The 25,823-nt window shown below is 37.8% G+C and overlaps 1 protein-coding gene across 1 annotated transcript; it reads left to right on the top strand.

The window, feature by feature from the left end:
• The first annotated feature begins 219 nt into the window (after window positions 1–219).
• LOC111905306 (putative aldehyde oxidase Art an 7) lies at window positions 220–2,167 on the top strand. The gene is made up of 3 exons (XM_023901000.2): window positions 220–615; window positions 712–875; window positions 973–2,167. Exons 1-3 carry the CDS (start codon window positions 220–222, stop codon window positions 2,165–2,167), a joined length of 1,755 nt encoding a protein of 584 aa, XP_023756768.1.
• The last annotated feature ends 23,656 nt before the right edge of the window (window positions 2,168–25,823 follow it).

Raw genomic sequence — 25,823 nt, forward strand, 5'->3', positions numbered from 1 at the left:
TGGACAGTTGCAATAAATTTTGGAAAAAAATAGAACTCATGGTTCAAAGAAAATGGCATTCAACAACAATTAGTTTCCTTTAATAATGTCCTTAAGCTATACTTAGTAACGGTTTTAATTAGTCAAGATTCTCATTGTGTATTAACCACAAATATTTTAGATAATTCAAGTATAAAGGATATGAAATGATGATAATGTAAAAACTAAAACGCTTCAATAATGTATTCATTATTCAAAACATACGTTCTCCTCCTCCTCCTTCAATTTTTTGTATTTTCTGGATTTGCTGGCCGCCGAGACCGCCTAGCTGGTGGCGCACACCGTAACAAACGTGTCAAAGATGGTGGAGCCGATTACACAATGCCAGAAATCTCGACCAAATTCAGGGGAGAATGGGTACTCGATAACCCAAACGTGGGTGTGGGTGCCATGCAACTCCAGTTGATGCCTAACGATCAGGTCGTTTGGTTTGATACGACGTCACTTGGGCCATCTGCTCGAAAATTGGAGCCCCCAGGAAACTGCCCGCTTAACCCAGATATGAACAACAAGCCTGATTGCTTTGCCCACGCTCTTGCATACAACTGGAAAACCGGAACTAGTAGAACCATTGTGGTATGTTTCTATAATTCCATTTGTTTAATTAATTAATAACCCGTCTATACCTGAAATTTATAATTGAGCAGTTTGCATGCATCATGTCTATTACAGTTGTCAGGTGAACCATGGTGCTCGTCGGGAAATTTATGGCCTAATGGTAATCTTGTGGCTACCGGAGGTACCTTTACCGGTGTCAAAGCTGTAAGAATGCTGCCTAAAGATGATCTGAAAGCAAACTTCATCGAAAGGAGAAATGTGCTTGCTGATTATCGATGGTATGTACAAACGATTACGTACCGATTGTTTATACTTTAAACAATAATGTATATTCATTTATGAATAATGAAATGGAATTAATGGAATCATTCACAGGTATGCATCTAACCAGGTTTTGGAAGATGGGAGCGCAGTATTGGTGGGGGGTCGGGACGCCTTCAGCATTGAGGTCGTGCCACCATCACTTAACTTTCAACCTAAGAAAATCGACTTCCCGTTTCTCAAAGAAACATGCACACCCCCGAAGGGGCCAAACAGATTCATCGAGAACAACTTATACCCCTTTGTTTACTTACTTCCAGACGGAAATATATTCCTTTTCGCCAATGACAGGTCCATGAACTTAAATCCACGAACAGGACAGATTTTTGTAGAGCATCCAATTCTTCCAGGTGGTGCTCGCAACTACCCTGCTTCGGGCATGTCTGCTCTTCTTCCACTCAAGCTAGGTCCAGATAACTTAAATCCTCTAAACGTTGAGGTCGTTGTTTGTGGTGGCAACAAGCACACCGCATTTGAAATGGTTGATGCAAAGCATGTCAAAGACAAGGTGTTTGTACCTGCGTTACAAGATTGTCATAGAATTCATCCCATGAATAAAGGTGCAAAATGGGAGAACGAACAAGATATGCCAACACCGAGGGTCATGGGCGACCTTCTACACCTTCCCACAGGCGATCTCCTCATGATCAATGGTGCCAAAAAGGGTACTGCTGCATGGGATGATGCCATAGATCCTAACTTTGCCCCGGTTTTATATACTCCATTCAAGCGTATGGGGAAAAGGTTTAAGGAAATGAAACCTACAAATATCGCCAGGATGTATCATTCCACCTCAGCGTTGTTGCCAGACACCAGGATCTTGGTCGCTGGCAGTAACCCTAACCAATTCTACACATTCAATGTCCCATTCCCAACGGAGTTGAGGGTAGAGAAATTTTCTCCTCATTACTTAGATCGTGCACTTGACAAGGATAGGCCCACAATCATCGAACCCACTACTGATAAGGTCTTAAAGTATAGAGCACCCTTTAAGATTACAGTTCAATTTAAAAGTAACATAGTATTGCAACCAGGTGAGGCTAAGATAACCTTGATATACCCACCGTTCACCACTCATGGTTTCTCTCAAAATCAGAGGTTGATCGTTCCAACGATAAAGGAGATAAATAATAATGTGATAACTGCTCTTGCGCCACCATGTGGAAAGATTGCGCCTCCTGGGTACTATATGATGTTTGTCAATCGCCTTGGAGTTCCTGGACACGGTATTTGGGTCCACATTGACTAGTAGAGACCCTTATTTTGTTTTCTTGCAAGTATGTAACTTTTTCTTGAGCTGTTCCTACATATTTTTCTTTAGAAGTTTAAGTTATAAACGAATCGTCTATACCATGAACCACCGTGACTTAATCTTAGTTGTTAAAGCTTGATCAGGAGTTGTATTGACGATTCTAGTTAGAAATTGATTACTTGTGGTGGTAATCAATGAATATTGGTGTATGATGTAAATATGTGTTGATAATCAAGCTACTTGTCATATGTCTATCATGTGCATTTCATAGTTTGTCAGAGTTAGTTGTTCATAATGTCACTTTAGCAATTTCATTATTATTATCGTACACTTTGTTACTTTTAAGCAATTTGTTTTTAGCTTTGTTGATGTGTATATATATTAGACAAATATCCGCCTATTACCCAAAATATTAGAATATAATGAATTTATGTTATTAAAAATAGGTAAGTCATTATTATTGACTTTGAAATAATATTATTTTTATATTCTAATTAATTTATATATATATATATATATATATATATATATATATATATATATATATATATATATATATATATATATATATATATATATATATATATATATTGTTACTACATGATTATTTATGATGAATATAAAAAGGATATTAGTTTACTATATTTTGTTAATCATGATGCCATCACCATGAAGTCTCAAATGATCAACCATATAATCCGTTAAGGAGGTCCTTAATTTGCAATCACTATAAAAAATATTACAACATTCTTCACAAATTATTTTATAAGAACAATAACATCTTCTTTAGCTTTTCAAACCATAACTTTTCAACCTTCGTATTCTAGTCATGCTAATTCATCCATTCTTGACGGTTCCATGCATCCTGTTTTCATTTACTTATTATTCTTCTAATGTGTAAACCTTTTGCGTTTTGTCAACAACATTTTTCATTCATCATAGACGTCAGAGCGACTTATCGTATGTTCTCTAATCGATCTCAATTATTGTATATGAGCAAATTCTCACAGAATCGCCTAATTGGGCTTCTTAATGGCAATAACCTGCTCATTATATATTATGTTAGTATTCAAATGCAATTAACCTACCATATTTCATGACATAGTATATGCATCATCCTTCCAATATAATCTTATCTCTACCAACAAGCCCACTTCTAAACTATAAAACTTTTGTAACGTCCATTCCATGTATGAATCATCTTTCTTGTACTTATTTTAAAAGGAGTGGCCACGACATGGTGGAGCATCACCAAGACATGACATATCAGTTTGAATCGCGGGATTTTAATGACCCAACAAGGCATGTCCTTGAGGCACCACGATGTGGCGGGAGATTTTTAGTGAAAACCCTAATTTTTGGTTCTTGGACCCTATTTAAGGAACATTAATGTTAGGGTTTCAACCTCTATCTTCCTCCTAACCTCTGAAACCCTAACCCTTGCCTCCATTAAAGTTATGAGCTCATTCTGGTGCATTTTGGTGATTTTAGAAGGAGATGGAAGCCTTTAGTGAGGTGGTTTTGTGGAAAGCATCATTTCTTCATCTAAGCTCATCTCTTGGACCTTGGAGATTGCCCAAGACTCAACATTTTCTTGCTATATTGCTATATCTCTTGTTTTTGTCCCCCTTTTCCATGGGTTAGAAGTACTTGAGGGATGGGATCTCATAAATTTTGCAACTTTATGAATCTCTAACTCAAAATGAGCAAGTAGTGTCTTGGATCTGGATTATAATCAAGTTTTGATGTCATGTGTGGGATTTTAGTCATTAAACCCTATTTTTTTCCCTAAAATAGAAAAGGGGTGTTTTGGACATGCAAGTCCATAAAGCCACAATTTTTAAGGTCACTTTGGAGGGTGAAACCATTCTAGAAACTTTAGAGGTGCAACTCTAAGGATTTGATGATTAATGAGAATCTTGATGCATTAAGTCACTATTAGTGGTTGGGTTTGGGAGTTTGCCTTATAGAAGGGTTTGAGAGATAAAGTTGGGAAGGACCAGATCTGAGCCTTTGATTTTTTGTAGCTGAAGGAAAAAGGAATTAATGGGTTAAGCTGTCCAGCCACATCATCACAGTGGGGTTGAGATCGCCACGGCGTGGTGACGTGATCCAGACCCGTCTGTTTTGGCAGTTTGCGACCACGACGTGGCCATGGAGGCCTCAACATTGTGGCTAGTTGGGTTGACTTTTTACTTTCGACTTTAACTTGGATTTTGACCAAAGTTTAACCTAGGGGTATTTAGGGTATTGTCATTTGTATTCTATGTTTTGGTCACTGTATTTTTAAAGGTGACCAGTAGATTCGATTCTGGAGCAGCATGTTGTTTCAGTTTCTTATTTGTATGTGAGGTGAGTTTTCTCACTTTATCCATGGGTCGAAAGCATCAATGTCGGCCTATTATTGTATTATCTAGGGTGATAGTTGTTATGTGATGGGTTGAAATAAACCCCAAGGTGGGGAGAACTATTTATATTTGGTTTGAAAGATACCCCAGTGCGAAGCCCCAGGGTGGGGCCCCTTGTTTATTGATCTGATTGAAATACACCCCAGGGTGAGGCCTTAGGCCGAAGCCCATATATGTATATTAGGTTAGTTTACCCCTAGGGTTAAGCCAAGTTGTAAGTTATGGTATATGGTACTTTGGGGAACTCACTAAGATTTGTGCTTACATTTTATGTTTATTGTTTTAGGTACTTCCAGTTCGAAAGGAAATCGTCTGGCGTGATGGCACAACATCCTCTCCTCATGTTTTTCGCATTTGAAATAGTTTTACTCTGATGTTTTAAATATTATATTTGATGGTGGTTTTTGGAATAATTAATGAATGAATTTGATAATCTGTGAATGAAAAAATTTATCACTGTTTTTGGGTTGTTAAAAGTTGGTATCAGAGCCTTGGTTTGAGGGATTCAGGCACACTTTCAGTTGTGTCAGAAATCAAACTAAGGAAATGATAATCTTCTAAAAGAAAAACGAAATTGAATTTCCAAAACGATTTGTACTAAGTAAAAAGGGGTGCGATGTGTTCAATCATCCGAGCTTAAGTAAGTGGTTACCAAATTACCCATACTTATGTGTTATGATCAGTATGCTTGATATGTGAATTGCATGCCAGAGTAGGTCTAGGGATACCTTCAGGAATCATATGATTGAAATGCCTGATTTTTGTGATGCCTTATAGCCTAGCAGAATTTGATGTTATGTATTACTTTGAATTGATGGCGGATCAGTTAATTGCTAGGTGTATGCTTTCAAAGTTATATATGACTAGGATTATATAGCCTTGGAATGATTGATTTGGCCTCATTTCATCTTCATCCTTTGGTTGTGGACTTATGGTAGAGTCATCATTTGACACTCTATGTGATTCCATTTTTGTATAACTTATATGAATCAAGAAACCAGCAGTATTGATTGAGGTTCTTGGTACTACGAGCGGTGGGAATTATGGATTCCTAGGAAAATCTAGGATATGTATGTTGTTTAGGATACGAATGGTTTATGGTTCTACTTTGATGACTTAGAGCAATCAGGACGACTCTTGAGGAGGGTACAAATAGGTGTGAAAGTTAGTATTGGTCCCGTACTACTGGAAGCACAGGATCTATACTTGAGATGAGAGAAGACCTAGAGTCTGTAAGGAGACATGTATAGGAAGATTCCCCCTTAAGTCTTATGTTGAGTGTGTATATGTTTGTGTTTCAGTTCGAGCATGGTGATGATTACTCAAGGAGGTTTTGGCTCTGGTTATGGTTCAGGTTCTAGATTAGGCACATAACCGATACATGATAGGTTGTGCGAGTTTACTGCGGTTGAGGTTACTCATGGTATCTTGGATGCTATTCCTATGATTTTCAGTACAGTTAAAGAGGGGATTTTGGAGCTGGTGGATGAGACTCTCAAGTCTTTTTGAGCTGATATTGTTGCAGGTCAGATATGAGCTTGAACTCCATCATTCAGGGAGTTCAAGGTTTGTGGGGATCCTAAGTTCTTTGGGGCTAAGGACCCCATCGCTAGCCAAAGTTTGATCGTTGACATGGAGAACGCTCCACGGACGAGTTTTTTCCTTGAAGGGGAAAAGGTGGGATTTGTATCCTGCCTACTGAAGGATCGAACATGAGATTAGTGGGAGGAGGTTACCCGAGCTGTAGGGCCAGCAACAATAGAAATCATGACCTATGAGGATTTTGTTTCGAGGTTTCAGAGGGATTTTGCACCAGCTATTGAGGTGCAGCAGCTGGCGGGGGAGTTCCAGGTCGTCCGTCAGACTACTAAGACTGTGGCGGAGATTACTGCCAAATTCAGGGAAAAGGCTTTGTTGGTTATACAGTATGTTGCGGATGAAGAAATGAGGAAGACGAGATACCATGATACGTTGATAGAGGATATCAGGGAGTTTTTTAGCTTCTCGGGGTGCAAGACCCTAAATGATATGATCGAGAAGGCCCGTGAGCAAGAGATTGAGTTGGAGCTTTGGACGAAGCAGAAGTCGGGGCAAGCACAGACAACAGTAGGCCAGGCTAAGAGTTATCTTCATGGGTTGGCAAGGGAACTTCACATGGGTTGACTCTATCTTCAGCTGCAAGGGCCAATAGTTGTCTTCATCAGGGTTGATATGGGTTCCTAGCTTATGTTGCAGACACTCGATTTGAGAGCACGACATAGTTGAATGGAGTGCCCATCGTTTAGGATTTCCCCGATGTATTTCCTAAGGATTTGCCAGGAATGCCTCCCGAGAGGCAGGTTGAGTTTTGGATTTATCTGATTCCTGGTGCGACTCCAATAGCTAAGGCACCATATCGTTTGTCTCGACCAGAGATGTAGGAGTTGTCTACGCAGCTTCAGGAGCTGCTAGACAAGGTAGTTATTCGACCAAGCAATTCTCCGTGGGGAGAACCGATCATGTTGGTGAAAAAGAAGAATGGTTCACACAAGATGTGAATTGAATACCGACAGTTGAATAAGCTCATGGCGAAGAACTATTACCCACTCCCGAGGATTGATGATTTATTTGATCAGCTCCACAGTGCATCTTGGTTTTCCAGGATTGATTTGCGATCGAAGTACCATCAGATCGGGTTCAGGGATGATGATGTGTAGAAGATGGACTTCATGACTCAATATGGTCATTACGAGTTCTGGTGATGCCTTTCAAGCCCACCAATGCACTGGCAGAATTAATAGATCTCACGAATCGGGTTTGCAGGCCGATGATGGATAGGTCAGTGATAGTATTCATAGATGATATTTTGGTCTGCTCCAAGACCAAGGAACAAAATGAGGAACATTTATGAGGGGTGTTGGAGACCCTAAGGAGGGAGAGGATTTATGCTAAATTCTCCGAACCTGATTTCTAGTTTCACGAGGTGTAGTTCTAGGGGCACATCGTCAAACGCGATGGGAGGTTCTAAGGACCCCATCTGAGATTCGGTGTTTCCTAGGTCTTTCGAGGTATTATCGAATATTTATCCAAGATTTCTCTAAGATTTCATTGCCTTTGACCTGCTTGACAATGAAGAATGTGACTTTTCGGTGGGGATCTAATCAGCAGTTGGCTTTCAAGACTCTGTGGCAGAGGTTGTGCGAAGCTCCGATTCTCGCACTTCCCGATGGATTAGATTATTTTGTGGTTTATTGTGATGCCTCTATTTTAGGTTTCGGAGTTATCCATATGTAGAGGGATCATGTGATTGCTTACGCTTCGAGGCAGTTGATGCCTCATGAGGTGAATAATCGTACACATGATTTGGAGTTGGGGGCTGTGGTTTTGCCCTAAAGATTTGGAGGCACTAGTTGTATGGGGTTAAATTTACTATTTACACTGACCAAAAGAGTTTGAGGTACTTGATGGATCAACCAAATTTGAATATGTAATGCCCGGTTACTAGTATGTATTTAATTCATAATTTATTCATTTTCATATAGAAACTTGACGAGTTGGAGGCCCTAAACTCATCGAGTAGAGATGGATTGGGACGCGGGTTGTGAAGTCTACTCGACAATTAGGACTGGCATAATGAAACCCTAATTTTTAGGGTTTTGCACCCTATTTAAACACCGTAACTCCCATAAGCTAGCCTCATTTACAGTCTCCATTGTCCCAAATCCTAGCCACGAAACCCTAATTTACTTTTGAGAGTTTTGAGACATTTTTGTGCATTCTTTGTGATTTTGAAGAAGAAGATACTTGAAGAAGGAGCAAGGACATGTAGGAGGACAGTATATGTAGAAGTTAAGCTTTATTTCTGGTTCATCTAAGCTATAAAGCTCCTATCTTGTCTATAGTATGTTTAGATCTAGTTTTAGGATGTTTTCTCCATAATTTGGTCCAAGAATGTTGGTCTTTGGGACTTGGACGTCGCATGTGGGCAAACCTTCTAGATCTAGGGTCTCTAGGGGACTTCATGGCATAAAAGTGCCAACTTTATGGCCATGGAAGTCCCATGAAACTTGTGAACCATCTTTTTGGCCTTTTGAGCCAAGTAGTCTATGCATGCAAGTAAACATAGGAAATTTAGGTGACCATACTGACCCTAGAGTCCAGATCTATGACCCTATGGCTTATCTTGAAGTTTTCATGGTTTTTGAAGTTAGAACTATGCCATTTTGAGCTAGGGTTAGGGTTCATTTCTTCTAGGATAGGTCTTAATGGCTAAAGTCGGAAACTTTACACTCCTAGAGGTGTATTCGACACAGATCTGGAATATGGGACTTAGATTCGAAGAATAATGGCTTAACACATTAAGACAGCTTAACAGATTGAAGAACTCGACGAGTTCATAGAGGAACTCAGTGAGTTGGGTCGAAATGTCCCAATTCAGTAAAAGGAAGAACTTGATGAGTTCAAAGATGGATTCGACGGGTTGATTGGAGAAGTCATGATTCTGTTGATAGGAGGAATTCAACGAGTTTGTGAAAGAACTCGACGATTTGGATCGTGATTTCAGGGTTTTATGATTAATGGAACTCGACGAGTAGAAGGTCCAACTCGGCGAGTTGAGTCAACCAAGAATGTTGACTTGACCAGAATGTTGACTTTCACCAGAAAGTTGACTTTGACTTTAACTAAAGTTGACCCTTAAGGGGGTCATGAGTATGGAAGGGTAATTAAAGGAAATATTTTATGTTTAGGAGTTTGAGTGGGGTTGATTTCAGAGCCGAGGACCGTTTAGTTACTTTACAGTATTTGAGGTGAGTTACCTTCTAGTAGAAGTGGGTCGAAGGCACCAATGCCCACCCACTAATAGGTGATTATAGTTGAGACGATTGTCTTTGTAATAATTGTCTGGTATGCCACTATCTGTTATGCTTTACGTGCTAGTATGCTATGATATTATAAGATAGTGGTACGAGGGGTAGATTAGACCCCGTAACCGGTTGAGATAAACCGGAGGGTAGGTCGGACACCCAGATATGCCTGACAATATGATTATGATATGTTATTATGTGGTAGTGGTAGGGGTGAAATAGACCCCGTAACCGGTTAAGATAAACTGGAGGGTAGGTCGGGCACCCAGAAATTCCTGGCAGGGTAGGTCGCGCACCCAGATATGTCTGACAGGGGTAGGTCGGGCACCCATGTATGCCAGACAGGGGTAGGTTGAGCACACATGTATGCGCAGCAGAGTAGATCGAGCACCCAGATAAGCCTAGCAGTATGTTTATTGTATGGTATATTGTATGATGTGGGAACTCACTAAGCTTTGTGCTTATAGTTTTCATTTTTGGTTTCAGGTACTTCCTCTTCAAAGGGAAATGAGTCGGCATGATCACAACGCATCACGCTACATTTTCTGCATATGAGATCTTTGGGAGTTATACTCTGATGTTGTTTTATCTGACATGATTTGACTATTGATACATTGGTTTTGATATGAGTTGATACTATGTATATTTCAGACAAATGGTTTTATAATTAATAATTAAAAATGAAATTTTTGGTCTTGAATTTTGGGATGCTACAGAATATGCGGTAGCAAAGGTGGTTAGATGTGGTTAAGGACTATGATTGGGAGATTCTATACCACCCTGGGGAAGGCCAATGTGGTGGCCGATTCACTGAGCCATAAGGCAGTGGGTGCTCCTATCAAGGATATTTGTTTGAGGATGGTTATTACTTCACCTTTTTGGGTTTGATCAGAAAGGCTCAAGTGGATGGATTAAAAAATGAGAATTGGAAAGCCAAATGAATCAAGGGTATGATTCCTTTATTTGTCAGAGTTAGTTGAGGTTGCTGACTTAGTGTGGTACATTCTGGGTTCCGACTACTGGTGATGTGAGACAGATAGTTCTGGAGGAGGCACATAAGTCAAAGTTCTCAATCTATTCGAGGGGCTACAATGATGTATCAAGATCTGAAGTTGAGTTATTAGTGGACCTGTAACAAAACAAAAGGAAGATAGCATGGTTTGTCACGCGGTTCCTGACTTACAGGAAAGTCAAGGTCGAACATCAGAGACCCAACAACATGATGCAGCCGTTACCCATTCCTATGTGGAAGTGGGTAGAGATTACCATGGGTTTCATCACCAATTTGTTAAGGTGAACATGTGGAGTTGATTCTATATGGGTCATTGTGTATAGGTTGACCACAAGTGATCATTTCATACCGATTGTCGAGAGTATATCTACTGAGAAGATAGCCGACATCTATAATCGGGAGGTGGTAGTTTGGCATGGAGTGCTAATTTCAGTGGTTTCAAATCGAGATGTTCGTTTTACTTCCAGATTTTAAGGGAACTTTCATGAGGATTTGGGTACTCAGTTGCATTTTAGTACAACATATCACCCCAGACCGACGGTCAGAGCATGCAGACAATTCAAACTCTCAAAGATATGATTTGGTCATGTGTTTTAGATTTTAAAGGAAGTTGGGATATTTACCTCCCTTTGGCGAAGTTCTCATTCATTAACAGTTATCATGCCAGTATTGAACAACCACCAATGAGATGTTGTATGGGAGGAGGTGCAGGACCCCGGTTTGCTGGGGTAAAGTCGGACATCGATTCATGAGGAGTACTGAGGTAGTACTCAAGACTACGAAGTTGATTTAGCAGGTGCACGACAACTTGTGAGTTGCGCAAAGCTGACAGAAGAGTTGTCCAGACCAGCGACGTTCAGACCTCGAGTTTCAGGTATGAGACTTAGTGCTTCTAAAGTTGTCACCTTGGAAAGGTGACATCCGATTTTGGAAGCGGGCCAAGATGTGCCCTAGGTTTATAGGTCCTTTCAAGATTTCTGCCTGAATGGGCAAGGTTGAGTACGGACCGGATTTTCCTAATGAGCTCTGCCAAATCCATAACACCTCCCATGTTTCTTAGCTTTGGATGTGTGTGGCCGACAAGTCTATAGTTGTTCCCTTAGATGACATTCAGGTTAATGATCGCTTGAATTATGTGGAGAGACCTCTGATGATTTTGGATAGAAACATGAAGGCCTTGTGCAACAAGGTGGTATCTTTGGTCAAGTTCTAATGGTAGCATCAGAAAGGTTCTAAATGGACTTGGGATCCTGATGTAGAAATGAGATGGGGACTTCAAGGACAAAGTCTAATTCAAGTGGGAGAGATTTGTAACATCCGGTCCAGGTATGAATCATCTTTCTTGTATTTATTTTAAAAGGAGTGGCCACGACATGGTGGAGTATCACCACGAGGTGGCGTATCAGTTTGGATTGCGGGATTTTAATTACCCACCACGGCGTGATCTTGAGGCACCACAGCATGGAAGGTGCTTTTTAGTGAAAAACCTAATTTTCGGGTCTTAACCCTATTTAAGGAGCATTAAGGTTAGGGTTTCAACCTCCATCTTCCGCCGAACCTCAGAAACCCTAACCCTAGCCTCCATTGAAGTTGTGAGCTCACTATTAGTGCATTTTGGTGATTTTAGAAGGACAACGAAGCTTTTTGTGAGCTAGTTTCGTTGGAAGCATCATTTATTCAACTATGCTCATCTCTTGGACCTTGGTGAGTATGATTTTCTTGCATGTTGCTAGATCTCTTGTTTTTCTCCCCTTTTCCCATGATTTAGATGGACTTAAATGATGAGATCTCATAAAGTTTGCAGCTTTATGAATCTCTAGGTCAAAATGAGCAACTAGTGTCTTGGGTTTGGATTATAATCATGTTTTGATGTCATGCATGGGATTTTAATCATTAAACCTTATTTTTCCCTAAAATGGAAAAGGGATGTTTTGGATATGTAAGTCCATAAAGCCACAATTTTTATGGGCACTTTGGAGTGTTGAACCATTCTGCAAACATTAGAGGTGCAACTCTAAGGATTTGGTGCTTAATGAGAATCTTGATATATTAAGTCACTATTACTGGTTGGGTTTGGGAGTTTATCTTATGAAAGGGTGTGAGGGATAAAGTTGGAAACTTTACCCACCAAAACCATGGGAAGTACCAGATTTGAGCCTTGGAGTTTTTGTAGTTGACGGAAAAAATGATTTAATGGGCTAAGCTATCCAGATTCATCACTACAATGTGGTTGACGTCACCATGGCATGGTGACTTGATCCAGACACGTCTATTTTCACGATTTGCGACCACGACGTCACCAAGGAGGCCATGACATCATGGGTAGTTGGGTTGACTTTGGACTTTTGAGTGGACTTGGATTTTGACCAAAGTTTGACCTAGGGGTATTTAGGTTATTGTGATCTGTATTTTGAGTTTTGGTCACTATATGTATATAGGTGACCAGTAGAGTCGACTCTTGAGCAGTGTGTTGTTTCAGTTTCTCATCTGTCTGTTAGGTGAGTCTTCTCACTATATCCATGGGTCGAAGGCACCAATGCAGGCCCATTATTGTATTATCTGGGCTGATAGATGTTATGTGGCTTATACGAGTTTTTATGATGGATTGAAATAAACCCAAGGGCGAGGCCCACTATCATGGTGTTCTTCTAAAGATAATAAGCGACTTGAATATGTTTGGCTATCGTCAACTCATACAAAGTATGTCATATATCTATTTTGTTCTTAACACTTTTCCATTTTCATCTTCTAGTGTATTCAATTCTCATTTAAACACTATGATACAACACAGACACTTTGGTCATGTTTCTTTAGATAAACTCATAGAAATTTTGTACCTTCACTCAAATTACCATCACATTGATATTGATGCATTTCTAATTGATGCTCGAGCTAAATACTCATGAATGTATTTCCTATACAATAGTTCATAATCAAATGAGGTGTTTGATCTTATACATATTATATGTGGGGTCCATACAGACATCAAACACATGATGGTTGTAAGTATTTTGTGGCCATCATTGATGATTTCAGAAGACATACATGGATTCATCTTTTGAGCCAAAATTTGTGTTTTTTCCGTTATCCAAGCATTTGTTTCACTTGTAAAAACTTAGTTTCACGTGACTATCAAATGTATACACATTACTAATGCCAAGTAACTTGTTTCAAGTATTGAGGAGGGTACTTATTTCAATCAAGAAGATATAATCCATCAAGAATCCAATCCTCATATATTTCAAAGAGAATGTTTAAAATTAACCAAAATGGTAAAATAGACTAGACGTGAGGTTAATAAGTATAGCATTCGGTTTCAAGAAGTTTCTAATTTCAAGATAGCGAGTGATAGGGTGATTACATAGAGGTCTTGGGCTTCAAAGGAATAAAGTTTAGACCTTATGGGTCGTAGATTTTATTGGTTAAGCAAGTAAAGCTCTTGAATTGTGTTTTACAGCCAAATAGTAGAATGTGAAATCAATATTTGGACTTTTTGAGTAAGTTTCATATTTTTATGTCGAAACGAAGTAGATAGAATTGTTAGGCTCGTCGATACATTTTTAAGCATACAAAGATCGTCGAAAAAGGAATTCAAATGAAGAAGTTGTGTATGTTTGAAGCTGAGATGGATTTTAGGAAAAATGCGTCACCACAGCATGGAGAAGGGTTCTCCACATCACGGTGCACTATGAAGCCCAAGCCTATTAAATTAGAGTTTGACTCATATAAGGGCTTCAACCCCTTGTTTTAGTTCATTTACAGCCTCCATTTCACCTAGAAACCCTCTATTTACTAAACCCTAGCCTCTTTTCATAGATCAAGCTTTTCCACTCACCTCTCATCCATTTTTATGTTGTTTTCTTTGTCCTCGGAGTGGGTTGTTCTTCAACGACTTGGTTTTGAAGTTTTGCAGCTAAAGAGATCAGCCTTTATCTACCTTTTGGACCTTTGTAAGCTGCAAAGATCCTTGCTTTATTACATTTGATCTGTAGATCTATGAGTATTTAGGGTTTTAGTGCTTTATATGCTTGTTTGGTTCATTTGATGAAGTTTGAGTGATTACTTTTAATAAAGTTTTCAACTTTATTAATCAATTAAGTCCCAAGAGTATAGTATGTTCCATATCTAAGAAACTGTTCCCTTAAGATAGTGAAAAATATTTTTCACTGCAGTCAAATGAGGTTCTCTGGGATTAGCTTGATATCTAGCACAATTGCAAACCGAAAACATAATATCAGGTCTACTTGCAGTTAAGTACAATAAAGACCATATCATGCTTCGATAAAGTCTTAAATCAACAGCAGGAGCATCTAACGAAGGAGTTAGTCTTGTTCCTACTGCCATTGGTACTCTTAGTTTCGTGCTATTAGTCATTCCAAACTTTTCAAGCAAGTTCATCGTATATTTTTCTTGATTGATTAAGATTCCATCCCTGTCCTGTCTTATATTTAAGCCAAGAAAATTATTAATTTTTCCCATCATACTCATTTCAAACTGACTTTTCATTAGATTTTCAAATTCAATTGACAATGCTGGATCAGTTGAGCCAAAGATAATATCATCAACATAAATTTGAACAAGCATTAGATGACACCCAACTTTCTTGCGAAATAATGTGGGGTCAACTGATCCTTGTTTAAATTTAGATTGTTTCAAGAAATTTGTAAGTGTTGCGCACCAGACTCTTGGTGCTTGTTTTAATCCATATACAGCCTTATCTAGGATGTAAACATGATTAGGATGTTCATTGCTTATAAATCCTGGTGGTTGTTCAACATACACTGTTTCTTCTAGTTCTCCATTTAAGAATGCACATTTAACATCCATTTGATATACATCAAAGTCTTTGTGAGCTGCATAAGCTAAAAATATGCGAACTGCTTCAAGTCTTGCAATAGGTGCAAATGTTTCTTCATAGTCTATCCCTTCTTGTTGCGAATAACCTTTAACCCCTAGTCTAGCTTTATTTCGAATAATATTGCCATTTTTGTTGGTTTTTTTTTTAAAATCCATTTTAATCCGACAATTGAAACATCAGAAGGTTTAGAAACTAATCTCCAAACCTTGTTTCTTTCAAATTCAGCCAGTTCAGATTGCATAGCAACAACCCAATCCGAGTGTTCCATAGCATCCTTTACTGTCTTTGGCTCTATTTTTGAAATAAAGACATTAAACATACATACATCTTGGTTCGCATTCAGTACCTCATTTTTTGCACGGATTTGAGCTCTTGTCAACACACCATCTTGTGGATTACCAATTACCTGTTCTTTTGGATGATTTCTTGTCCATTTCTCAAGTGGTGGAAAATTAGGATCAAATTCTAATGGTGCATCTTCATACATATCTTCATTTTCAGATCCTGCAACAGAAAAATTATCATTTAGTTCATGAAACTCATCATTTTCATCAAGATTAATTGTCTTTGTTTCATCATGCTCCCCCTCAACATGATCTTCATGTTGATGCTCCCCCTCAAAATGATGTTCCTGTTGATTCTGCGAATGCTCCCCCTCAACTTGATGATTCATAATTTCATTCTCCCCCTCAAAAGTTGGCTGACTATCTTCATGAATAGTCGTATGCTCCTCCTCCATACGAATATCAGGCGTACTTTCACAAGTTATTGACTTTGTAGTTATTATCGAATCATCAGTATGTTTTGAGGATTCTGATGTTTGATTATCAGGAGCATTATTTTCTGCTTCAATTGCCCTGTCAGGAATTCCGAAACTTAAGTCATAATCCAAATCATTGATTTCAGAATTATCAATTTGAGTATTTGAAACCACAAGTATTGATTTATTTTCAAATTTACTATCTATTTGTTTAAGATAGTAATCATCAAACGTTAAATTGAAAGTTTCTTCAACTTTTCTTGTTCTTTTATTAAGCACTCTGTATGCAACTGAATTCTGTGAATATCCTAAGAATATGCCTTCATCAGCTTTAGCTTGGAACTTGGACAAATTATCTTTGAGATTCATTATAAAGCACCTGCAACCAAAAACATGAAAGAATTTTACATTAGGTTTCCGATTATTGATTATTTCATATGGAGTAACATTGAATCTTCGATGAATGAATGATCGATTCTGAGTAAAACAACGGTGGACACTGCTTCTGCCCAAAGATATTGAGGCAAATTCGCATATGTTAACATTGTTCTGGCTGCTTCGCATAGAGAACGATTTCTTCTTTCAACAACACCATTTTGTTGTGGAGAATATGGTGATGAGAAATTATGCGAAATGCCTTTTCTTGTGAGAAAAATATCAAGAGTTTGATTTTTAAACTCAGAACCATTATCACTTTTAATTTTTCGTACATTCTTCTTCAGACTAAGTTCAATCTTTTTGATAAAATCAATCATCGTCTGAGCAACTTCAGATTTCAACCTGAGAAAAAACACCCATGTGAATCGAGAGAAATCATCTACAAAAACTAAAATATACCGCTTTTTATTGATTGTAGCAACAGTCGACGGTCCACATAAGTCAATGTGAAGAAGTTCCAATGGTTCTACGATTTTTGAATCTATCACAATCGGATGACCTTTTCTATGTTGTTTTCCTTGTTCGCCAGCTTCACACAAAAAATCATTGTCAAATTTTAGTACTGGTAACCCTCGAACTAAATCTTCAGTGACAAGTTTATTAATATTTCGAAAGTTCAAGTGTGACAATCTTCTATGCCAAAGCCAGCTGAGATCATTAGATGCTTTTGATAGTAAACACACAGCAGGTTTTCCCACAATTGGTTTGATGTCCAGTGTAAACATATCACCATATCTTTTGGATTTGAGAAGTATTTCATTTGACTTCGCATTTGAAATGATACTTCCTTCTTCATTAAATACAACTTGATTTCCAGTACCAACAACAAGTTGTGACACGCTTATCAAATTATGTTGAAGTCCTTCAACATAAGCAACTCTGTTCACAGTGAATTTTCCATTTGTGACTTTCCCATAGCCTTTCACTTGACACTTGTGATTATTTCCAAATTTGACTACTCCTGCATTTTCCAAGCTTCTATAATCTCGCAAGTTTTCCTTTCTTCCAGTCATATGACGAGAGCAACCACTATCAATATACCATTTCGTATCATATTGCTCGTCACACATCACCTGCATTTATTGAAAGAATTTAGGAACCCAAGACTTGTTGGGTCCATCATTAGTAGAATGAAACAAATTCTTTGAATTTAAAAACCATGTTTTCACTTTGTTTGTGACAGAATCCATTATATCAACATCATCAGATCTAGATATTGAGATATAGTCATTCAATAGTTTTGGATTTCCATTGATTGTAATCTTATCCTTCACAACATTCACATTTTTGATAACTGGTTTCCATTTTTGAACTGGAACTTGCGAATGATGAGATGATGAACTAGCAGTGGAAGAGTTATTTGCGAACTTGTCAAATGCATTCTTGATTTGTTTCTCTGAAAACTTCCCACTTTGATATTTTCTTCCTTTCCCTTCAAACCATCGATTGATTGTACTTACATCAGATTTTCCTTTTGTATATGAAACTTTGGTCTGTTTTGAAACTGAAGGATTTTGAAATTTTGGTTGTTTTGGTGAAAATTTTATTTTTGCTTGAGTTGAATCTGTCAAACTTGATGAAGTTTTCGTGAATTTGCCAACATTTTGAAACTTTTGATTATTTGCAAATTTTTGCGAATTCTCAAATTTTCGATTGTTGTCATATTTGCGAACAGATGGAATTTTATCAACAAAATTTGTTTGTTTATTAAAACTTGAATCTGTTTGTTTATTTTTGCTCTGAAATTTTGATGATTTTGTTTTTAAAATTTGTTCTTTTCCATTTCTTGGTTTGTCATTTGACACAACTTGCCAGAAAACTACTTTTCTTGCTTTTCTTTTTGAAACATTATTTTCCATTGAATAATTTCCAACCATCAATTTAAATTCATGAGAATTTAATTTCACTTCAGCCTTCGATTTTTCAACTTTTTCAAAAATTTTGTTTGGTTTTTCACCATTAACCACCCATTTTTGTAATGATTTTTGTTTTTGAAACACATAAGAATTTTGAGTTAAATTGTTTTCTTCTATGTTTTGATTTGCGAAAAAACCTTCTGTGGTTGACTTTAGATTATCTTTTTCAATCATTTTGTTGAATTCAGGATGAACTTTCTCAACATTTCCAGTAGTGACAAAAACTTGATTTGGAAACTGTGTTGGTTTCCAAATAATGTGCTCCTTTGTCATTTAAAATTTGTTCATATTCTTTTGTATTTTCAAACTCTTGATCAACCACAACTCGTTGAGGTGTGTCATTTGAATCTTTCTTTTCTTCTCTGTTTTCTTCATTATCATCAGATTTCCAGCTTTCAACTTCCACATTATCAAACTTACAATGTTGTGAAGTTAAAGGTTTATCAATTTCATCCTCTACTATCGAATCAACAATAATTTCTTTACCTTTAATCTTAGATGTGATATTAACTATTGACAATTGAGAACAATCAACCTCATCTTCCTCTTCTATCTCACTGATTTCACTCACATTATCTGAATTTTCATCAATATCAGCATAATTGAATTGAGAGGCAAGAGTTGAAGTTTCTGTTTTCTTTAAGATTTTCACTTGTTCACTCTTTGTCAAACTTTCATTGACAATGTTAAGTAACTCATCAGCATTCAGAAATTCATCGATTTTGACAATACCATATGTATATCTATCATCAGGTATTTTGTCAAATTGAGCAATTGTACTTTCATAATCATAAGAAACAATATCAACTTTTTCACGTTCATATTCAAGAAAAGGTAACAGTTTCTTATGTTGTTCTTTGCTAATGTCAGAAGAATGATGTAAAGCAGTTAATTTTGCATATAGCCGTTTGGCAGAATTACAATATATGTTCCTTTGTGCTAAGAACAACCTAACATCATTTGTAAGATTATTCGTGTCACAATCTATATTTTTGATCTGCATTTCAAGTTTTTCTACTCTGCTCCTCTTTATTTCTAATTCTCTCCGTGTCTCACCTAGTTGCAAATTTTGAGCTTCAGTACTAGCAGACACAATAACAGAATCAAAATAAGCCACAGTTTCATCAAATGAAACAATTTCAGCATCATAAGCAGATAAAGGAATATTAAAAGATTCAAGTATTGCACGTACCTTGGTTGTCATGGGTGATTTGTCTGTGGATTTGGATACGAAGAACCTTCCTGAAATTTCCTCTTCGCAATCTTCAAAACTTGCGAACATTGCTCCATGTGTGGGATGCCTCATTTCCTCGTCATCAGATCCTGAAGACCAGATCTGATACGTACCACTTTCTTCATTATCAGTTTCACCTTTCGCAACCAAAGACACTCCTTTGGTCTTAGCACGTATCTCTTCAATCTTTTCAGAGTAGTATGCTTCATCTTTAACTTTTTCCTTCTTCTCTTCTTTCTTTCGCAACATGCAATCAGCTGCAAAATGATTCGCACCATTACAGTAGTGACAGTAAATTCCTGAATCACCTTTCAGCTTCTTCTCTTCTTTCGCATCTTTTTGTTTCTCATCAGCTTTCTCCAATTTCTTCCTCTCCTCCCCTCCAGTTCTTGTGACTGCATTTTTCACATCACTAGCCTTTCCTTTTGGATTAAAAGGCTTTTTGAGAAACTTCTTAACTCTATTGTTTGAATAGAATGCCACAGCTTCATCATCAGAGTTCATAAAAAATCCTTCATCATCTGAACCATCTTTTTCATTAACATCAGTTTCTGATACCTTTGAAACAAGAGCCAAAGGACCTCCAATACTTTGTTTTGATTCTTCATACATTTCTGAAACTTCACATTCATGTGTTTTCAGTTGATTGTAGAGATCATTCAATTTAGTTGTATCAAAACTCTGTTGATTCTTAATCATCATGCTCACACTTCGCCATTCCTTGCGAAGACCCATAATGAAGGTTAAATTGAACTCCATGAGAGAACTAGTGATACCATAACTATTGCAGCGAAACATAAGCTCATTTAGACGATCATAGTAATTTTCAAGAGTTTCTGCATCCTTTTGTCTAAATTCCTTCAGTTCAACTAGACATTGCTTCACAGAGTTGATCTTCATCTTTTCGCTACCTTGATACTTCTCTTTTAGAGTGTTCCAGATCTCCTTGGCTGTTTTACAACTACGGATGTAATTGTAAACCACAGGAGGTAGAGCACCTCTTAGTTCCCTCATGCACCTCTTTTCATTATTCTTCAAACGTTTTTGTTGTTCAGCAACTTCAGTAGATGTAGTAGATGAACAAATTGATTGAACATTAACTGGAGCTTGCACTGTTCCATCGATACAATTCCAAAGTTCTTCATCAATTCCATTTAAGTAATCTTCCATTCTATCAGCCCGCTGATCATAATATTATGGAATTAACATCGGAATTTTGGTTGAAGAACCAAGCAAGTGAAAGAAGGAAGTCATTGTATTCATGTTGAAGTTCTCCATTGATGAACACAGAAATTTTCAGAAAGCTTGAAAAACTTGATGAAATTGAGAATTTGATCAATTGAATTGATCACAAATCACTAATTGATTACTCGACTTAACAATTCAAAGACAGAATCAATTCAAATCTGAAGATCAAATGTGATTTTGAAAACCAAAATGCGTGGAAAATTTTGAGTAAAGTTTCAACTCAAAAAGCAAATGATTCTAACACGAAAATCAGATCGAAGCAGTTTGAATCCTGCTCTGATACCAATTGTAGAGAGTTGTTATCGTGATTTGAGAAAGAAAAGTTTGATTTCAATAATTGAAGATTTGGAACATGAAGAGTAAATATTAATCAGATCTCATATTGATAAAGACTGATTACAGAATAAGCAGAAAAGATATGTTTGTTATGACAAGTCTCTCTTCTACTTCTAACCTCAGTCCCTATTTATAGGGAACACGAGTGTACAAAAAATATACTAAGTCTAGACATTTCACTTCGCACAAAGATGACTTAGTAAAATAACATAAAATGCGAAACTATACAAAACACTATATTCGACTTTTACGATTTTACATCTACAAGAATAACTTTGAGAGAAGTACACGCACACTCAAAATCGGCTAGCCATCTATTTCTTCACTTAGTACCAATTTTGGTAGCCCATGGGGTCCTTTTATAGTTGTGTCACAAGTAGGGTTACACCATGTAAACCCTAATTGACATGGTGTTTGATTTCCTCCATGATCCATGGGTTTTAACCTCCATGGACTATCCATGGAGCATCCTATGGGTTTTAGCCCAATTCAATAAACCATGGATCGTTAGCCCACTATATAAGAATGGATGATTTACACAATCAACCCCATATATTTAATTAGTCTATTTTTTATCACCAAATTAATTCTTGATCAATACCAATTAAATAATATTATTAATATATTAGAACTTATAATATATTAATAAACCACAAGTGTTCTTTTCTCATTTTGTCTATCAAAGTATCATGATGCCATGCAACCCAAATGGACCATGACAACCGGGTCAAGTACATACCAGAAATAGTTATGGACTTAGACACCTTATCCAGCTGCCTCCCACTTGGATAAGTCTAATAACTATAACTGTAAGTATGCCTTCAAGAACCGATCAACAATCGTAGCTTTTTCAAAGTCTCGCGGAACTAAGATGATGTGGCATTTAAGATAAGTGATCATATAATCCTCTACTCTCAAGATATCAGTCAGACAAATACATGGAATAATGTCGTACTTATTGTCCAGGAGTTTGTTTCCCGATTTCTGATTTGTTTGACATAGAACTTAATCGAACACATCAATTTTGTTTTGACCGGGCCCGGTATATAGGTCAAAACAAAATCATCGAGGGGCCCATATATCGCTTTTAATCCTCCAAGGACTAAAAGGAACAGATAAACTTCGACTCATATGCTTGTTCTACTACTTGTTGAATCATACACAAAGACACGTTTTATAACATGAAGTTACCAATGCGGTTTCGTATAATCAATGTATAACCAAATCATTATCAACAACTCATATCTCTAGGTTTGGAGACTCATACGATATTATCATCTCACAATCACTCGATATAAATTCCATGAAGTGATACAAGTGAGCATGGGTTGAATCCAATACTAGAATCGCTATTCCAGGAGTACTCATGAACACTGCACCCCCTTTGTCCCAGACAAACTGCAAACCCTTCATGACAGTCTTGCCTCATTATCTACTTCCAAAGTATGATTGACTGTGGATGGTTTGAATAATATGATATACGATAACATAATTATTCTAGAAGTCAAAACATGCAAAAATGAAATGATAGTAAACGATTGACATAAGATAGCAACACTTTAATTATAAATAAACAACAACTTTTATTTATCATCAAATGTCAATTACACTTTACAAATTTCAAAAGCTATCTAATTTCTAAAACTAATATCATCCTTTATCCCAATGCGCCTCGCATGCTGAAGATGCTTAACCCTGCCCAGTCCCTTCGTGAGGGGATCTGCTGGGTTCTCATCCGATGATACCCTCTTTTCCACGAGGAGTCCTTCTTCTATTCGATGTCTAATGAAATGGTATTTTCTGTCGATGTGTCTGGATCTTCCGTGATCCCTCGGTTCCTTGGCTATGGCAACTGTGCTTTCACTATCACAGAAAATTTCCATAGGCTCCTTTATAGCTGGTACTACTCCAAGGTCTCCAATGAAGTTCTTCAGCCATATTGACTCCTTTGTTGCCTCGCTTGCTGCGATATACTCTGATTCGCAAGTTGAATCAGCCACTGTCTCCTGCTTGGAACTTTTCCAAGTAATTGCTCATCTGTTTAAGATAAAGACCCAGCCTGACTGAGAGCGGAAATTACCCCTATCAGTCTGGAAGGTAGCATCACTATACCCTACTACTCTCAAGTCATCACTCCCACCGAGGGTAAGGACCTAGTCCTTAGTCCTTTGTAGGTACTTGAGAATGTTCTTTACCACAATCTAGTGAGCCTTGCCAGGGTTCCCCTAATATCTGCTGAACTTGCTCAAAGCAAAGGCCATATGATCGAGCCTATAACGGAAGCATATTGTACTCGACTTATATCAACTATCTCAGCCTCTGTACTCGGGCTCTGAGTCTTACTCAATCTGGCATTACTCTGGATCGGTACATTTCCTTTCATGGAATCTGGCATGCTGGACCTATTCAGCACCTTATCCAAGTAGGTACTCTAACTAAGTCTAATTAGTCTCTTACTCCTGTCTCTTAGAATCCTTATCCCTAGGATATAGGTAGTTTCTCCAAGGTCCTCCATAGCGAAAAACTTCCCAAGCCAGGACTTCACTTCCTACAAAGTTGGGATGTCATTTCCTATGAGTAGTATGTCATCCACATACAGTACCAAAAATGTAACTATACTCCCACTAGCCTTGACATATACACATGACTCATCTTCGTTCCACGAAAAACCAAACTCTTTGACTTTCTCATCAAAACAAAGATTGCATCTGCGAGGTACTTATTTCAATCCATAGATGAATTTCTCAATCTTACACACTGTATTAGGGTACTCTACGATGACAAAACTCTCTGGCTGACTCATGTAAACATCCTCAGCCAATTTTCCATTAAGGAAAGCGGTTTTGACATCCATTTGCTATATTTCATAGTCATGAAATGCAGCAATGGCTAGCATAATCCTAATAGACTTAATCTTCGCTACTGGTGAAAAGGTCTCATCATAGTCAACTCCCAGAGTTTGAGAAAAGCCCTTTACAACCAATTGCGCCTTATAAGTGTGCACATTACCATCCATGTCGGTCTTCTTCTTGAAGATCCATTTGCACCCAACTATCTTACGACCTAGTACATTGTCAAACAAGTTCCAAACTTGATTGTCATACATGGACTGTATCTTGCTGTCCATAGCCTCTTTCCATTTAGCAGCCTCAGGGCCTGCCATGGCTTCCGTGTAGCTGTTAGGTTCATCCAGACTTACCAGTATACGTTTATTGATAAGTGTATCACCTTCCGGGGTAATATGTAAACCATAGTAATGCTCAGGTGCATTCCTAACTCTCGTGGAATGCCTTAGAGGTACAAATTCGTCAGTTAGATCAACAGGAGTTTCCTCCTCAGGTTAACTTCTTGGGTTTGAGGTTCCTTCACCACTTAACTCTTGAATTTATTCAAGGTCAATTTGCCTCCCACTGTTTCCTTGGCTTATGAACTCTCTCTCGCGAAAGACCCCTCTCCTTGCTACAAAGACTACATTATCACTTGGTCTATAGAAGAGGTAGCCAAAGGATTTATGTGGGTGACCGATGAAAATACACCTCCCACTTTGAGATTCAAGCTTATCATGAGTCTCGCGCCTCATGAAATCCTCGCAACCCAAAATCTTAATGTGGTCCAAATTGGGAACTTTCCTAGTCCACATCTCATGAGGTATTTTGGAAACCTTTTTGGTAGGGACTAGATTAAGGATAAGTCTCTAAGGCATACCCCCAAAATGAGATTGGTAGCGCAGCTCAACTCATCATGGAACGAACCATGTCTAACAAGGTTCAATTACGCCACTTAACCACACCATTAAGCTATGGTGTTCTGGGAGGTGTCAATTGTAAGACAATCCCACATTCCTTAAGAGAGTCAAGGAACTCTGTACTAAGATACTCACCACCTTGATCGGATCGAAACATCTTAATGTTCCTGCCCAGCTGATTCTCCACTTCCTCTTTAAACTCCTTGAACTTTTCAAATGTTTCTGACTTATGCTTGATTAGTAGACAAATCCATATCTACTACAATCATCAGTAAAAGTCAGATAGAAGCGGTTAGCATCCCTTGTGGCGGTCCTGAAGGGTTCACACACATCTGTGTGTACAAGATCCAACAAACCTTCTTATGTAGCACAAGAACCCATGGAGGGTGACTTTCTCATTTTTCCAAGTAAAAAAGATTCACAACTATCATCCGACTTCAAGTAAAATGACTCCAAGACTCCATCCTTTTGGAGTTGGCCTATGCGTTTCTTGCTGACATGTCCAAGACGACAATGCCATAATGATGCTTTATCCAAGCTAGTGGAAGAATCAATACACAACACATTATTTCCTCAATTATCTACAACCAACACAGTTTCATATACACCATCACAAGGTAATGCTTTAAAATAAAGAACATTATTATAGAAAGCATTAATACCACGACATTTATTATCAAATGAAAAAAGTAAATCCTTGTTTGTACAAACCGTGAAAAGAAATAATATTTCTAACCATTTCAGATGAGTAACAACATTTATTCAAATCTAATGTTAACCCACTACTTAGCAACAAAGAATAAACTCCAATCTTGGTGACAGGTGAAGCTTTCCTATTCCCTATATTTAAGTTT

This window comes from Lactuca sativa, chromosome 8, assembly GCF_002870075.4.
Source record: "Lactuca sativa cultivar Salinas chromosome 8, Lsat_Salinas_v11, whole genome shotgun sequence".
Lineage (NCBI taxonomy): Eukaryota > Viridiplantae > Streptophyta > Magnoliopsida > Asterales > Asteraceae > Lactuca > Lactuca sativa.

Bases quoted from the DNA above. Each gene is read 5' to 3' on its own strand.
- LOC111905306 (XM_023901000.2), top strand. From the start codon at position 220: ATGTATTCATTATTCAAAACATACGTTCTCCTCCTCCTCCTTCAATTT. The intron at 616-711 runs GTATGTTTCTAT...TGTCTATTACAG, and splicing joins GAACTAGTAGAACCATTGTG to TTGTCAGGTGAACCATGGTG. The intron at 876-972 runs GTATGTACAAAC...AATCATTCACAG, and splicing joins GTGCTTGCTGATTATCGATG to GTATGCATCTAACCAGGTTT.